This window comes from Cyclopterus lumpus, chromosome 17 (genome assembly GCF_009769545.1).
Source record: "Cyclopterus lumpus isolate fCycLum1 chromosome 17, fCycLum1.pri, whole genome shotgun sequence".
Taxonomy (NCBI): domain Eukaryota; kingdom Metazoa; phylum Chordata; class Actinopteri; order Perciformes; family Cyclopteridae; genus Cyclopterus; species Cyclopterus lumpus.
The window spans coordinates 23,432,151-23,449,248 of record NC_046982.1 but is presented as its reverse complement, the minus strand read 5'-3'; the positions used below and the strand labels follow the sequence as shown (position 1 = coordinate 23,449,248).

At 43.8% G+C, this 17,098-nt stretch overlaps 1 protein-coding gene across 2 annotated transcripts; it reads left to right on the top strand.

Annotated features, from left to right (window-relative positions):
• The first annotated feature begins 6,853 nt into the window (after positions 1 to 6,853).
• On the top strand, positions 6,854 to 16,540 carry rpp40 (ribonuclease P/MRP 40 subunit). Of its 2 annotated transcripts, none has more exons than XM_034556218.1 (8): positions 6,854 to 7,057; positions 10,157 to 10,301; positions 11,343 to 11,411; positions 13,021 to 13,116; positions 13,204 to 13,323; positions 13,449 to 13,626; positions 13,708 to 13,842; positions 16,259 to 16,540. In XM_034556218.1, the coding sequence occupies exons 1-8, from the start codon at positions 6,941 to 6,943 to the stop codon at positions 16,455 to 16,457; spliced, it is 1,059 nt and encodes a 352-aa protein (XP_034412109.1). In that variant the 5' UTR covers positions 6,854 to 6,940; the 3' UTR covers positions 16,458 to 16,540. The 2 variants fall into 2 exon arrangements, with proteins under 2 accessions (XP_034412109.1, XP_034412108.1); XM_034556217.1 differs by having other exon boundaries at positions 13,201 to 13,323.
• The last annotated feature ends 558 nt before the right edge of the window (positions 16,541 to 17,098 follow it).

Below are 17,098 nucleotides of genomic sequence, written 5' to 3'. Positions count from 1 at the left end.
GGAGGTGATGGAGCAGTGGGAGGTGATGGAGTACTTGGAGGTGATGGAGCAGTGGGAGGTGATGGAGCAGTGGGAGGTGATGGGGCAGTGGGAGGTGATGGAGCAGTGGGAGGTGATGGAGCTGATGGAGCAGTGGGAGGTGATGGGGCAGTGGGAGGTGATGGAGCAGTGGGAGGTGATGGGGCAGTGGGAGGTGATGGAGCTGATGGAGCAGTGGGAGGTGATGGGGCAGTGGGAGGTGATGGAGCAGTGGGAGGTGATGGAGCAGTGGGAGGTGATGGGGCAGTGGGAGGTGATGGAGCAGTGGGAGGTGATGGAGTACTTGGAGGTGATGGAGCAGTGGGAGGTGATGGAGCAGTGGGAGGTGATGGGGCAGTGGGAGGTGATGGAGCAGTGGGAGGTGATGGAGCTGATGGAGCAGTGGGAGGTGATGGGGCAGTGGGAGGTGATGGAGCAGTGGGAGGTGATGGGGCAGTGGGAGGTGATGGAGCTGATGGAGCAGTGGGAGGTGATGGGGCAGTGGGAGCTGATGGGGCAGTGGGAGGTGATGGGGCAGTGGGAGGTGATGGGGCAGTGGGAGGTGATGGGGCACTTGGAGGTGATGGAGCAGTGGGAGGTGATGGAGTGATGGAGCAGTGGAAGGTTAGCTTTAGGGGGGGAGGAGGAGGAGGAGGGAGGAGGGGAGGCGGGAGGAGGAGGAGGAGGAGGAGGAGGAGGGAGGAGGAGAAGAGGGAGGAGAGAGGAGGAGGAGAGGCGGGAGGCGGGAGGAGGAGGAGGGAGGAGGAGGAGGAGAGGAGGGAGGAGGAGGAGGGAGGAGGAGGAGGAGAGGAGGGAGGAGGAGGGGGAGAGGAGGGAGGAGGAGGAGGGAGGAGGAGGGGGAGAGGAGGAGGGAGGAGGAGGAGAGGAGGGAGGAGGAGGGGGAGAGGAGGGAGGAGGAGGAGGAGGAGGAGGGGGCTCAACAGCCAAATGAACAACTTGTGACAACGAGTCAAAGGAGAGATGTGAATATATTGACAGTAAATAAGGAGAGCTTTGTGTATTTCATGGCGTAAGAAGTTAACTACACATTCCAAGCAAAAGGGAGATCTGAGAAGATTTAAGTAATAGTAAAGAGAATATGTAAATATTCATGGCATAACTGGGATGGTGGTGCAGGAAGAGCTTAAAAACAGCACCAGGTAAACAAAGAGTCCACAGGAATAATCATACTGTTAATTATGCAATGCATTGAGTAATAATGTAAAGGTTTTCTTAACGGGTTAGAATATAAACCAGATATAATATGTGTTGAAGAAACGTGGCTTATGTGTGCATAAGAAGGGACAGAGAAGGTGTAATGGGGGAGGATGTGCTACCTTTAGGCAAGCAATGTCTTATCCAGAAAGAGAAAGAGGACAATACCTAGAATATGTAGCTGTTGAAGTGTGGGGTAGAGGAAGAAGGGCTGGTTGTGGTACATTTCTACAATCCGTGTCATCGATTGGAATTGGAAGCATCAGACTGAAGGGTCCTTTGGTGGTTTTAATGTGCATAGGACTCTCTGGGGAGGGGAACACTGTTAGGAATGTGTAGAGTAGGAAGTGGATGTAGTGGATTACCCCATTACTTCCTGTAGAGTAGGAAGTGGAAGTAGTGTATTACCCCTTTACTTCCTGTAGAGTAGGCAGTGGAAGTAGTGTATTACCCCATTACTTTATGTAGAGTAGGAAGTAGTGTATTACCCCATTACTTCCTGTAGAGTAGGAAGTGGAAGTAGTGTATTACCCCTTTACTTCCTGTAGAGTAGGAAGTGGAAGTAGTGTATTACCCCATTACTTCCTGTAGAGCAGGAAGTGGAAGTAGTGTATTACCCCATTACTTCCTGTAGAGCAGGAAGTTGAAGTAGTGTATTACCCCATTACTTCCTGTAGAGTAGGAAGTGGAAGTAGTGTATTACCCCATTACTTCCTGTAGAGTAGGAAGTAGTATATTACCACATTTCTTCCTGTAGAGTAGGAAGTGGAAGTAGTGTATTACCCCATTACTTCCTGTAGAGTAGGAAGTAGTATATTACCACATTTCGTCCTGTAGAGTAGGAAGTTGAAGTAGTGTATTACCCCATTACTTCCTGTAGAGTAGGAAGTGGAAGTAGTGTATTACCCCATTACTTCCTGTAGAGTAGTAAGTAGTATATTACCACATTTCTTCCTGTAGAGTAGGAAGTTGAAGTAGTGTATTACCCCATTACTTCATGTAGAGTAGGAAGTGGAAGTAGTGTATTACCCCATTACTTCCTGTAGAGTAGTAAGTAGTATATTACCACATTTCTTCCTGTAGAGTAGGAAGTTGAAGTAGTGTATTACCCCATTACTTCATGTAGAGTAGGAAATGGAAGTAGTGTATTACCCCATTACTTCCTGTAAAGTAGGAAATGGAAGTAGCGTATTACCCCATTACTTCCTGTAGAGTAGGAAATGGAAGTAGTGTATTACCCCATTACTTTATGTAGAGTAGGAAATAGTGTATTACCCCATTACTTCCTGTAGAGTAGGAAGTAGTGTATTACCCTATTACTTCCTGTAGATTAGGAAGTGGAAGTAGTGTATTACCCTATTACTTCCTGTAGAGTAGGAAGTGGAAGTAGTGTATTACCCCATTACTTCCTGTAGAGTAGGAAGTAGTGTATTACCCCTTTACTTCCTGTAGAGTAGGCAGTGGAAGTAGTGTATTACCCCATTACTTTATGTAGAGTAGGAAGTAGTGTATTACCCCATTACTTCCTGTAGAGCAGGAAGTGGAAGTAGTGTATTACCCCATTACTTCCTGTAGAGCAGGAAGTGGAAGTAGTGTATTACCCCATTACTTCCTGTAGAGCAGGAAGTGGAAGTAGTGTATTACCCCATTACTTCCTGTAGAGTAGGAAGTGGAAGTAGTGTATTACCCCATTACTTCCTGTAGAGTAGGAAGTAGTATATTACCACATTTCTTCCTGTAGAGTAGGAAGTGGAAGTAGTGTATTACCCCATTACTTCCTGTAGAGTAGGAAGTAGTATATTACCACATTTCTTCCTGTAGAGTAGGAAGTTGAAGTAGTGTATTACCCCATTACTTCCTGTAGAGTAGGAAGTGGAAGTAGTGTATTACCCTATTACTTCCTGTAGATTAGGAAGTGGAAGTAGTGTATTACCCTATTACTTCCTGTAGAGTAGGAAGTGGAAGTAGTGTATTACCCCATTACTTCCTGTAGAGTAGGAAGTAGTGTATTACCCCTTTACTTCCTGTAGAGTAGGCAGTGGAAGTAGTGTATTACCCCATTACTTTATGTAGAGTAGGAAGTAGTGTATTACCCCATTACTTCCTGTAGAGCAGGAAGTGGAAGTAGTGTATTACCCCATTACTTCCTGTAGAGCAGGAAGTGGAAGTAGTGTATTACCCCATTACTTCCTGTAGAGTAGGCAGTGGAAGTAGTGTATTACCCCATTACTTCATGTAGAGTAGGAAGTGGAAGTAGTGTATTACCCCATTACTTCTTGTAGAGTAGGAAGTGGAAGTAGTGTATTACCCCATTACTTCATGTAGAGTAGGAAGTAGTGTATTACCCCATTACTTCATGTAGAGTAGGAAGTAGTGTATTACCCCATTACTTCATGTAGAGTAGGAAGTAGTGTATTACCCCATTACTTCTTGTAGAGTAGGAAGTGGAAGTAGTTTGGGTTCAGAAGAGACAGCACAGAGGTTTGGAAAGGCTCAGTGGGAAACATTTAGAGAAATCAGCGAATCAAGGTTTAAAGATGTAGATAGAAAACAGGATATAGAAATATTGAATGAAAATGTGAGAGAAGCAATAATTGGAGCTGCCAATCAGACAATTTTAAGGAAAACCAGTACAACGAGGCGGAAGTTAGTTCCGTGGTGGAATGATGAGTGCAGTGAGGTAATAAAGAAAAGGGAATAAGGCTTTTAAGGTTTTATGAAACACCCTCAATTTAAAAAAAGGTAATAGAGTACAAGAGAATGCAAGCAGTGGTACGGAAAACTATCAAAGATTCTAAAAGGAAGTATTGGAGATCTTTTTGTAACACAATATAGAGAAGCACTTCAGTTAATCAAGTTTGGGGAATGATAAAGAAAATGAGTGGAGGAAAACGGGAGTAGGGTTATCCAGTATTGGAAAATAACGGAGTGGTGGCTATCAGTGACGAATCAAAGGCAGAAATGTTAGCTAAAGCGTTGATTGAGGTCCATAGTTCTGGTAATATGTCAGAGGAGGGTTTAAATGGAAGACATAGAACAAGGGAAGAACATAAAGAATGGTTGGAAACAGAAGAAGAGAGGGAAGATGCAAATAATGCTCCCTTCACTTTGGAAGAAATACAAAGGTCCCTCAGTAAACCAGGTCTAACTGCTCCAGGGAAAGATCATATTACATCATGTTGAACCTTAAAACAACACCTGTTGCAGGTAGAAATGAGGGAAATGCCATTGGAGTTGAGAAGAGTTCAGATAATGATGACATATTGGGTCAGTTTACAAGGACATAACAACCATCCAACAAACGGTGCAATTGAGCCATGCTGGGAACATGATAACACGCCAACAAAGAGCTTTGGTTGGGTCGCTAAGGAGAAGGCTAATTAGTTCTCCAGCTGTGGTTCTTCCAGCTGTTCCTCCATTGATCTGGGCCTCCTTGAACTGATGAGAGATGAACGTGGGGGAAACACTAAGATCTTCATACTTCAGGAGGAATTACCACAATGATATACAGATATATACAGATGGATCTGGTAGAACAGCAGCAGTAATCCCAGTCTGAGTGTGGGGAAAGACAGTGATGACCTATCTGTGGTTAGATGTGAGAGCACCTCTCTCCTCTTCTCTCTCTCCTTATGGATACATTTACATCTCTCCATTGCACCTTATTAACTCTGCTTCCTCCCCGGAGTCGTTGTGACTTCACGTCTCATAGGGTCCATTGGACCTGGAGGTGTCTGATGCTGATGAGCCGGCCTCCCATTGGCCCTGCTGATGCCCCGCCCCCCCTCCTCTCTACCTCCTTCTGTTTCATGGATTGGAGTTCCATTCATACATTGTCATATTCATGTAATGTGTTTATGTAACTCTGTAACTCTGTTCATCTGGTCACATGACATCTATTCATCTGTCCATCCGGGGAGAGGGATCCTCCTCTGTTGCTCTCCTGAAGGGTTCTTCACTTTTTTCCCTGTCAAAGGTTATTTTTGCGGAGTTTTTCCTGATCCGATGTGAGGTCAAAGGTCAGGGATGTCGTATGTGTACAGATTGTAAAGCTCTCTGAGGGGAGTTTGTAATTTGTGATATTGGGCTGTATAAAATAAACTGAATTGAATTAAATAGATGATGGCCATAGTTATAGCATCACAGTGGGTAGAGGACCTCAGGCCAGAGAGGTCATAGCATCAGATTCATAATGACCTATCTGTGTTTACATGTGAGATGATGGCCATAGGTATGGGGTTACAGTGGGTAGAGGACCTCAGGCCAGAGAGGTCATAGCATCAGATTCATAATGACCTATCTGTGTTTACATGTGAGATGATGGCCATAGGTATGGGGTTACAGTGGGTAGAGGACCTCAGGCCAGAGAGGTCATAGCATCAGATTCATGTGCGGTGCTAACAGGTTTGACATGTTGCCCCTCTAGAAGCAGAGAGGATTTACTGTATGAGATATTACAGCCACTGTTCAGAATCTATCACACATGGCTGTTCATTTAGTGTGGTCCATGTTGGAGTCGATGGCAATGGAAAACGGGCTTTGAAGGGTGGGAAAAATATTGTTAATGTAAATATAAGTAAGTCAGAAGCTAAAGTGGTGATTAAGGGACAAATCAAAAAGATATGGCCGAATGAATGGAAAGATGGAACAAAGGAAGATATCTGTTTATAATAAACCATTGGTTGTTATGACGAGGCTGAGGAATGCTGAGGAATGGTCATACTGGTCTTAATGGTTCCCTCTGTTATTAGAAAACAAGAGGAATGGCCATACTGGTCTTAATGGTTCCCTCTGTTATTAGAAAACTAGAGGAATGGCCATACTGGTCTTAATGGTTCCCTCTGTTATTAGAAAACAAGAGGAATGGCCATACTGGTCTTAATGGTTCCCTCTGTGTTATTAGAAAACTAGAGGAATGGTCATACTGGTCTTAATGGTTCCCTCTGTTATTATAAAACTAGAGGAATGGTCATACTGGTCTTAATGGTTCCCTCTGTTATTAGAAAACAAGAGGAATGGCCATACTGGTCTTAATGGTTCCCTCTGTTATTAGAAAACTAGAGGAATGGTCATACTGGTCTTAATGGTTCCCTCTGTTATTAGAAAACAAGAGGAATGGCCATACTGGTCTTAATGGTTCCCTCTGTTATTAGAAAACTAGAGGAATGGTCATACTGGTCTTAATGGTTCCCTCTGTTATTAGAAAACTAGAGGAATGGCCATACTGGTCTTAATGGTTCCCTCTGTTATTAGAAAACTAGAGGAATGGCCATACTGGTCTTAATGGTTCCCTCTGTGTTATTGTTCTGTCAGAGGTTCAAGTCAGTAAGAGACATTTTAATAAAGGGTCTAAGAGAGATCATAATAGTTATAATTAATGTACTAAAGACAATCTTTATAAAATTATTCTGGAATATTTACAGTCAACAAGACTAATGAATAGAATCTGAGAATTAACTTAATTTGTATGTTTGTTTGTTTGGTTGGTTTTAGTATAAGAGATGTAAAGTCCACACTCCGGATCAGATGGTGGCGGTAATGCACCCGGAAGCTGTTTGCCAACCACCATATAAGGTAAAGAAGAAGAAGAAGAAAGCTTTTATCTTGAAAACCCCGGACAGGAAGTCTCTTGTAGCAGAACAGCTTCCTGGTCGCAGCTTCGTGAAACGTGTTGTTAAGTTCTAAAGTCTGAATAAAGTTCTTTAAGATGTTTGGAGATCTGGAGCGGACCCCCCGGACTCTGCTGGTCTGCGAACGGTCCAGTTTCCTGGACGAGAAGAACCGGCTGAGCTCTCAAGTCGAGCAGCTGCACTTCAACTACAAGGTGAGTGAAATATACCACACAGATAATAACACACAGATAGTAACACACAGATAGTAACACACAGATAGTAACACACAGATAGTAACACACAGATAGTAACACACAGATAGTAACACACAGATAGTAACACACAGATAGTAACACACAGATAATAACACACAGATAATAACACACAGATAGTAACACAGATAATAACACACAGATAGTAACACACAGATAATAACACACAGATAATAACACACAGATAATAACACAGATAGTAACACACAGATAATAACACACAGATAGTAACACACAGATAGTAACACACAGATAATAACACACAGATAATAACACACAGATAATAACACAGATAGTAACACACAGATAGTAACACACAGATAGTAACACACAGATAGTAACACACAGATAATAACACACAGATAATAACACACAGATAGTAACACACAGATAGTAACACACAGATAGTAACACACAGATAGTAACACACAGATAATAACACACAGATAATAACACACAGATAGTAACACAGATAATAACACACAGATAGTAACACACAGATAATAACACACAGATAATAACACACAGATAATAACACAGATAGTAACACACAGATAATAACACACAGATAATAACACAGATAGTAACACACAGATAATAACACACAGATAATAACACACAGATAATAACACACAGATAATAACACAGATAGTAACACACAGATAATAACACACAGATAATAACACAGATAGTAACACACAGATAATAACACACAGATAATAACACACAGATAATAACACACAGATAATAACACACAGTTAGTAACACACAGATAATAACACACAGATAATAACACACAGATAATAACACACATATAGTAACACACAGATAATAACACACAGATAGTAACACACAGATAATAACACACAGATAATAACACACAGATAATAACACACAGATAATAACACACAGATAATAACACACAGATAGTAACACACAGATAATAACACACAGATAATAACACAGATAGTAACACACAGATAGTAACACACAGATAATAACACACAGATAATAACACACAGATAATAACACACAGTTAGTAACACACAGATAATAACACACAGTTAGTAACACACAGATAATAACACACACATAGTAACACACAGATAGTAACACGCAGATAATAACACACAGTTAGTAACACACAGATAATAACACAGATAGTAACACACAGATAATAACACACAGATAATAACACACAGATAATAACACACATATAGTAACACACAGATAATAACACACAGATAGTAACACACAGATAATAACACACAGATAATAACACACAGATAATAACACACAGATAATAACACACAGATAGTAACACACAGATAATAACACACAGATAATAACACAGATAGTAACACACAGATAGTAACACACAGATAATAACACACAGATAATAACACACAGATAATAACACACAGTTAGTAACACACAGATAATAACACACAGTTAGTAACACACAGATAATAACACACACATAGTAACACACAGATAGTAACACGCAGATAATAACACACAGTTAGTAACACACAGATAGTAACACACAGATAGTAACACACAGTTAGTAACACACAGATAATAACACACAGATAGTAACACACAGATAATAACACACACATAGTAACACACAGTTAGTAACACACAGATAATAACACACAGATAGTAACACACAGATAATAACACACACATAGTAACACACAGTTAGTAACACACAGATAATAACACATAGTAACACACAGATAATAACACACAGATAGTAACACACAGATAATAACACACACATAGTAACACACAGTTAGTAACACACAGATAATAACACACAAATAATAACACACAGTTAGTAACACACAGATAATAACACACAGTTAGTAACACACAGATAATAACACACAGATAGTAACACACAGTTAGTAACACACAGATAGTAACACACAGATAGTAACACACAGATAATAACACACAGATAGTAACACACAGATAATAACACACAGATAGTAACACACAGATAATAACACACAGATAGTAACACACAGATAGTAACACACAGATAGTAACACACAGATAATAACACACAGATAATAACACACAGATAATAACACACAGATAGTAACACACAGATAATAACACACAGATAATAACACACAGATAATAACACACAGATAGTAACACACAGATAATAACACACAGATAGTAACACACAGATAGTAACACACAGATAATAACACACAGATAGTAACACACAGATAATAACACACAGATAATAACACACAGATAATAACACACAGATAATAACACACAGATAGTAACACACAGTTAGTAACACACAGATAATAACACACAGATAGTAACACACAGTTAGTAACACACAGATAATAACACACAGATAATAACACACAGATAATAACACACAGATAATAACACACAGATAGTAACACACAGATAGTAACACACAGATAATAACACACAGATAATAACACACAGATAATAACACACAGATAGTAACACACAGATAGTAACACACAGATAATAACACACAGATAATAACACACAGATAATAACACACAGATAGTAACACACAGATAGTAACACACAGATAGTCACACCAAAATAATGACACATAGATAGTCACACCAAAATAATGACACATAGATAATAACACAGATCACTACCGGGTTTACACTTGGAGGGCACGGACCTTCAGAATAAAAGCATCCTGTTCCTAATGATCGAGTCAGGTTTATTTATTGGTAAATATAACCAGGGCTTTAGACATTATTACATGAACAGTTATAAAGAAAATATGATCAGATTCATAATAAAACGAAATAGCAGAAATCAATAAACACAAATGTATCGTGTCATATTTCTTACTGTGAAAGGGGATTTTCTAATATAAATAATATTAGAAAGCACAACAATTAACCTGTGCTGTGTACACACTAAGTCATGAAATGAAAATATATAAACAACAAATGTTATTCACCTGTGGAATTAGTATTCAGTTCTGTAATTAGCCCCATTCTTTTACCTGTGCAGGTGTCCATGCTGCTGCCTGAGTGTAGCTCCGCCCCCTCTCACCTGGAAGCTGTATTTAACAGTATCAACAGTTTCTACCTGATCAGGAAGCTGCCCATACACGAGCTGCTGGACAAGCACTTCCTGGAGACTGCTGTGCACCAGGGTAACACCTGTCCACGCACACACCTGTATACCCACCTGAGACACACCTGTGACGCACCTGTACACGCACACACTTGTAAATATACCTGACACACACCTGTACACACACACACACACCAGGGTTGCTACACAATAGCTGATGTAAACTCTGGGCAGATAGAAAAGTCTACACTTAACCACGAGGTATTCAAGGTCAGCAGAGCAGTGGCTCTCGATTAGAGCAGTGTCCGTGCACCAAGCTTTGTTTATAGTGCACAGGCCCCGCCTCTTTATATAAGTGCACAGGCCCCGCCTCTTTATATAAGTGCACAGGCCCCGCCTCTTTATATAAGTGCACAGGCCCCGCCTCTGGTCTTACCGGAGTCGTCTGCCGTCCTATCTGCCCTGAGCATGTGGCGTCCCGTTAGCTCAATGGCGCTATCGGGAACGCCGCTGTTGAGCCATGTTTCCGTAAAAAAACTGATGTTGCAGTCCATAATCCTTCTCTGAGTGATGATCCGCAGTTCATCCATCAGATGCTGGTTAGAGACAGCCAATGTGGAGTTAGCCTTAGCCTAGCCCTTAGCCCTCCTCTCTTCCCCCGCCTCTGTTTACGATCTCGGCGCCGCCTGTGAGCCCTTCCAGCCACCGGAGCTGGATCGGTAGTCTCCGGTGTTTTGGCGACCTCAGGAATGAACCGGAGATTGCCGATTATAATTGTCCTAATTGCGAAAATGAATATCCAGAAGTTCTTGTCGGCTGTATGAAGTTAATGCAAGACTGAACTGTGTGAACAGACTTGAGACTAATAGGCATATAAATACTAACTTTCAAAGTATGGAGAGACGCAGAGCCTCGCGTTGTGCACGCGTTGCCATCTTGTCAACTTAACACCTGCACACACACCTGTACACACACCTGTACACCCACACATCTGTAAACCCACCTGACACACACCTGTACATTCCTGTAAATATATATATATATATATATATATATATATATATATATATATATACATATATATATACAGTATATGAACCAGCTGTGTGTCTCTATGCAGGACGTGTCTCTGGACTGTCCTACGGGACGAGGATAGACGAGGACAACTGTGTCGCTCTGATGCCAAACGGTAACAACTCTCATAAGATGGCCCTCTCTGTCCCGACCGTGTGGTGTTTTGTTCCGTTGCTAAATGTTTGTATGAAAATTGTTTGTCTTCATCTGTCTACATCGGAACAAGTACAAGCTACACAACACTCTGGATGCTGCAAAAGCAGAAACTATCAAGGAGCTGGGATTACTCCGCTGGCCTGCTGCTCCTCCCCCGCCCAGCCATACCATCCATTATCACGGCCAATGTGCGATCCCTGGACCTTAAACTGGATCACATAAGACTGCTGAGGACAGCACCGCCAGATGTGAGGATATGCCGTGTGCTTCTGTTCACGGAAACATGGCTGAATGACAACATCTCCGACTCCGCTGTGCAACTCGAGCAGCTAACATGCTACCGAGCAGACAGAGCCCTTGTTAGTAGGAAAGACTCTCACTGGAGGAGTATGTGTTTAGGTCCGTGATGCATGGTGTCTAAACACTGCTCACCGCTGGTGGAGTTAGTGCAGCACTTTGTGAACTGTATCAGGCCATCAGTGAACAACAGACAGCTCACCTTAAGGCTAAAACTCAAACTACACCAAGAGGGGAAACATTTTGGATCTGGTCTACGCTACTCACAAAGGAACGTACAAGGCCTCCCTCCTACCCCACATTGGACTCTCTGACCACATCACCATCATGGTGACATGTATGACACCCGCAGAGTGACCACGATGGTGACATGTAAGGAGCTTGTAGTACCATATTGCCCCACTAGAGAGCTGCGCTCACTAAATGCGGGGCTACTTGTGGTTCCTAGAGTCCTAAAAAGTAGGATGGGAGCCAGAGCCTTCAGTTATCAAGCTCCTCTTTTATGGAACCAGCTTCCACTTTCAGTCCTGGAGGCAGACACAGTCACCTCATTCAAGAATAGACTTAAGACTTTCCTCTTTAATAGTGCTTATAGTTAGGGCTGAATCAGGTTTGCCCTGGTCCAGCCCCTTGATATGCTGCTATAGGCTTATAGGCTGCTGGGGGATGTTTTAGGATACACTGAGCACCTATCTCCTCTTCTCTCTCTCCTTATGGATGAATTTACATCTCTCCATTGCACCTTATTAACTCTGCTTCCTCCCCGGAGTCGTTGTGACTTCACGTCTCATAGGGTCCATTGGACCTGGAGGTGTCTGATGCTGGTGAACCGGCCTCCCATTGGCCCTGCTGATGCCCCGCCCCCCCTCCTCTCTACCTCCTTCTGTTTCATGGATTGGAGTTCCATTCATACATTGTCATATTCACGTAATGTGTTTATGTAACTCTGTAACTCTGTTCATCTGGTCACATGACATCTATTCTTCTGTCCATCCGGGGAGAGGGATCCTCCTCTGTTGCTCTCCTGAAGGTTTCTTCCCTTTTTTCCCTGTCAAAGGTTATTTTTGGGGAGTTTTTCCTGTTCTGATGTGAGGTCAAAGGTCAGGGATGTCGTATGTGTACAGATTGTAAAGCCCTCTGAGGAGAGTTTGTAATTTGTGATATTGGGCTGTATAAAATAAACTGAATTAAATTGAATTGAATGTATGACACCCACAGAGTGACCATGATGGTGACATGTATGACACCTGACACCTGTCTCCCGTCTGCAGGTCACCTGTCTCTCTCTCTGGATAAAGACTCCTTTGAGGTGTTGGGAGTTGAAGGAAAACCATCCAGATTCAACCAGCGAACGAACAGCAGATTTGGTTTGTTTATTATGAAACAGTTTGTGTACCTGCTACAAACATGTATGAATAAAAACTATTACTCACATATATATATTATTACAGTAGTATCTGTAGACTTGACTGACAGCAGCATGGCTCCTGGTGGGCGGGGCTACCAGAGACTCGTCACAGGTCTGAAGTCACGACTCCAGCTGAAGACCGACTTCCTGCTGTCACATCCTCCAGGTGAGACACACCTGTGTTTGTTACCCAGCACTGAAATATCCCACGAACTGGAATGCCTAACGTCAACTTTGTCAGCGTCTCGGACGTAAGTTATTACCCATAACCCTCTGCTTTCTGTTCTGTAGGGTGCGGAGCCTCTCTGCATGCCTTCCTGTCACGTTATGATTGGTCGGAGCACAAACCTGAGATCAGAAGCCACACCCTGACAGACCTGTCCAGTCCCCTGCTAACCTCTGACCTGCAGTCATGTGATCCCCGCCGCCTGCTGGAGTGGCTCGGGGCCGTGGATGCCCACGTCAGCTGGTGAGACGGTGAACGCCATGACTACGTGAGTCTTATTCTACCTGGCGTGGCCAAGCTTTCACTCTTCTTCTGTGGTTTCAGTGAGAACTCGTCCAGCAGCTTCCTGTCCTCACTGGTTTGTCCTGAGCCAAGGACCAGGTTGAGTCAAGCTCTGAGTGTCTCCGTCTGCGGACTGCTGCGTCCTCAAGACGTCCAACAACTCATCCAGCAGATCAGGTCAGCTGACCTCTGACCAGCAGACATTTAGAGGGACCACTCAGGGATCAATCAGGGACCACTCAGGGATCAATCAGGAACCACTAAGGGATCAATCAGGAACCACTCAGGGATCAATCAGGAACCACTCAGGGATCAATCAGGAACCACTAAGGGAGTAATCAGGGACCACTAAGGGATCAATCAGGAACCACTCAGGGATCAATCAGGAACCACTAAGGGAGTAATCAGGGACCACTAAGGGAGTAATCAGGGACCACTAAGGGAGTAATCAGGGACCACTAAGGGATCAATCAGGGACCACTAAGGGAGTAATCAGGAACCACTAAGGGATCAATCAGGGACCACTAAGGGAGTAATCAGGAACCACTCAGGGATCAATCAGGAACCACTAAGGGATCAATCAGGAACCACTCAGGGATCAATCAGGAACCACTAAGGGAGTAATCAGGGACCACTAAGGGAGTAATCAGGAACCACTAAGGGATCAATCAGGAACCACTCAGGGATCAATCAGGAACCACTAAGGGAGTAATCAGGGACCACTAAGGGAGTAATCAGGGACCACTAAGGGAGTAATCAGGGACCACTAAGGGATCAATCAGGGACCACTAAGGGAGTAATCAGGAACCACTAAGGGATCAATCAGGGACCACTAAGGGAGTAATCAGGAACCACTCAGGGATCAATCAGGAACCACTAAGGGATCAATCAGGAACCACTCAGGGATCAATCAGGAACCACTCAGGGATCAATCAGGAACCACTAAGGGAGTAATCAGGAACCACTAAGGGATCAATCAGGAACCACTCAGGGATCAATCAGGAACCACTCAGGGATCAATCAGGGACCACTAAGGGAGTAATCAGGGACCACTAAGGGAGTAATCAGGGACCACTAAGGGATCAATCAGGAACCACTAAGGGAGTAATCAGGGACCACTAAGGGAGTAATCAGGGACCACTAAGGGATCAATCAGGAACCACTCAGGGAGTAATCAGGGACCACTAAGGGAGTAATCAGGGACCACTAAGGGAGTAATCAGGGACCACTAAGGGATCAATCAGGGACCACTAAGGGAGTAATCAGGAACCACTAAGGGATCAATCAGGGACCACTAAGGGAGTAATCAGGAACCACTCAGGGATCAATCAGGAACCACTAAGGGAGTAATCAGGGACCACTAAGGGATCAATCAGGAACCACTCAGGGAGTAATCAGGGACCACTAAGGGAGTAATCAGGGACCACTAAGGGAGTAATCAGGGACCACTAAGGGATCAATCAGGAACCACTCAGGGAGTAATCAGGGACCACTAAGGGATCAATCAGGGACCACTAAGGGAGTAATCAGGAACCACTCAGGGATCAATCAGGAACCACTAAGGGAGTAATCAGGGACCACTAAGGGAGTAATCAGGGACCACTAAGGGAGTAATCAGGGACCACTAAGGGATCAATCAGGGACCACTAAGGGAGTAATCAGGGACCACTAAGGGATCAATCAGGGACCACTAAGGGAGTAATCAGGGACCAGTATATCAGTATATAGCACTGACTTCAACAGGAAAGCCCTGCAGTGCATAGTGAACACAGCTCGACGCATCATCGGTGCGGATCCCCGCTCACGGCCTGCCCTAGTCCATGTGTCCTTGAGCAAGACACTTAACCCTGAACTCTTCTACAGTGCGTGAGTCTGCTCAATGAAATGTGATGTCAGCAGCGTCAGTCAGCCCTCCTGTGAAGCGTCATAGCCTCTAGAATGAGATCCTCCCCCAACATGAGATTGACAGGACTGTTAAGCCAACCAGAAACGTACCCCACGTGGGTCCAACGGCAAGGCACAGGAAGTGTATCATCTTTATCAAAGGAAATTCATATTTCATCTACAATCACTATCAAAACTATTTTTGGATGGATGGCAGTGTTGTTGATGTAATGAAAGAAGAAATGAAAGATATCTTGTGAATCCGTAGGTTTACAGAGAGCTGGCGTGTTTGCCTGTAGCATATTGCTAACAACAACACGAGCCACAAGACTTTTGACCTGTTTGGAGCACAAACGGGTTACATATTATTGTTTATTTTGATAGGTCACATTACTATATTGTTCCGTGATTAGACATCATTTGATCATTTGATAAAAAGGGGACCAATCAGGGATCATTAAGGGAGTAGAATGGACTTATGACGTAGTATTTCTAGCATTACCATTACTGCTATACTTCTAGTACAGTGGATCTCAATGTGAAGGCACTCCAGGGGGTACGTGAGATTTAATATATAAAATGAGCATCCGTTAAAATATTCTTTAGAAAGTTATTTAATAAATATTCAATAACATAGGGGTGTACGTTCAGAAAATGTATATATTCTATATTAAACCAGACACTGTGTACTCCGTCTCCTCACCTGCAGGTGTTACCTGGAGCAACCTCGGTTGGAGAACTGGGTGTCGCTGACGGTTCATGGTTTTGTTGATAGTCCGGTATCGTGGGGGGGCGAAGAACACGGAGTCCTGAGAGGAGGAGACAACTTCTACAGTCTGCTGATGTTCCACGACCACACCTACCAGCTCCACCTGGCTACGGGAGCCCACGATACCTGTCCCCCATGACACCTGTCCCCCATGACACCTGTCCCCCATGACACCTGTCCCCCATGACACCTGTCCCCCATGACACCTGTCCTCCATGACACCTGTCCCCCATGACACCTGTCCCCCATGACACTTGTCCCCCATGACACCTGTCCCCATGACACCTGTCCCCCATTACACCTGTCCCCCATGACACCTGTCCCCCATGACACCTGTCCCCATTACACCTGTCCCCCATGTCACCTGTCCTCCATGACACCTGTCCCCCATGACACCTGTCCCCCATGACACTTGTCCCCCATGACACCTGTCCCCATGACACCTGTCCCCCATTACACCTGTCCCCCATGACACCTGTCCCCATTACACCTGTCCCCCATGACACCTGTCCTCCATGACACCTGTCCCCCATGACACCTGTCCTCCATGACACCTGTCCTCCATGACACCTGTCCCCCATGACACCTGTCCCCCATTACACCTGTCCCCCATTACACCTGTCCCCCATGACACCTGTCCCCATTACACCTGTCCCCCATGACACCTGTCCTCCATGACACCTGTCCCCCATGACACCTGTCCCCCATGACACCTGTCCTCCATGACACCTGTCCCCCATGACACCTGTCCTCCATGACACCTGTCCCCATTACCCCTGT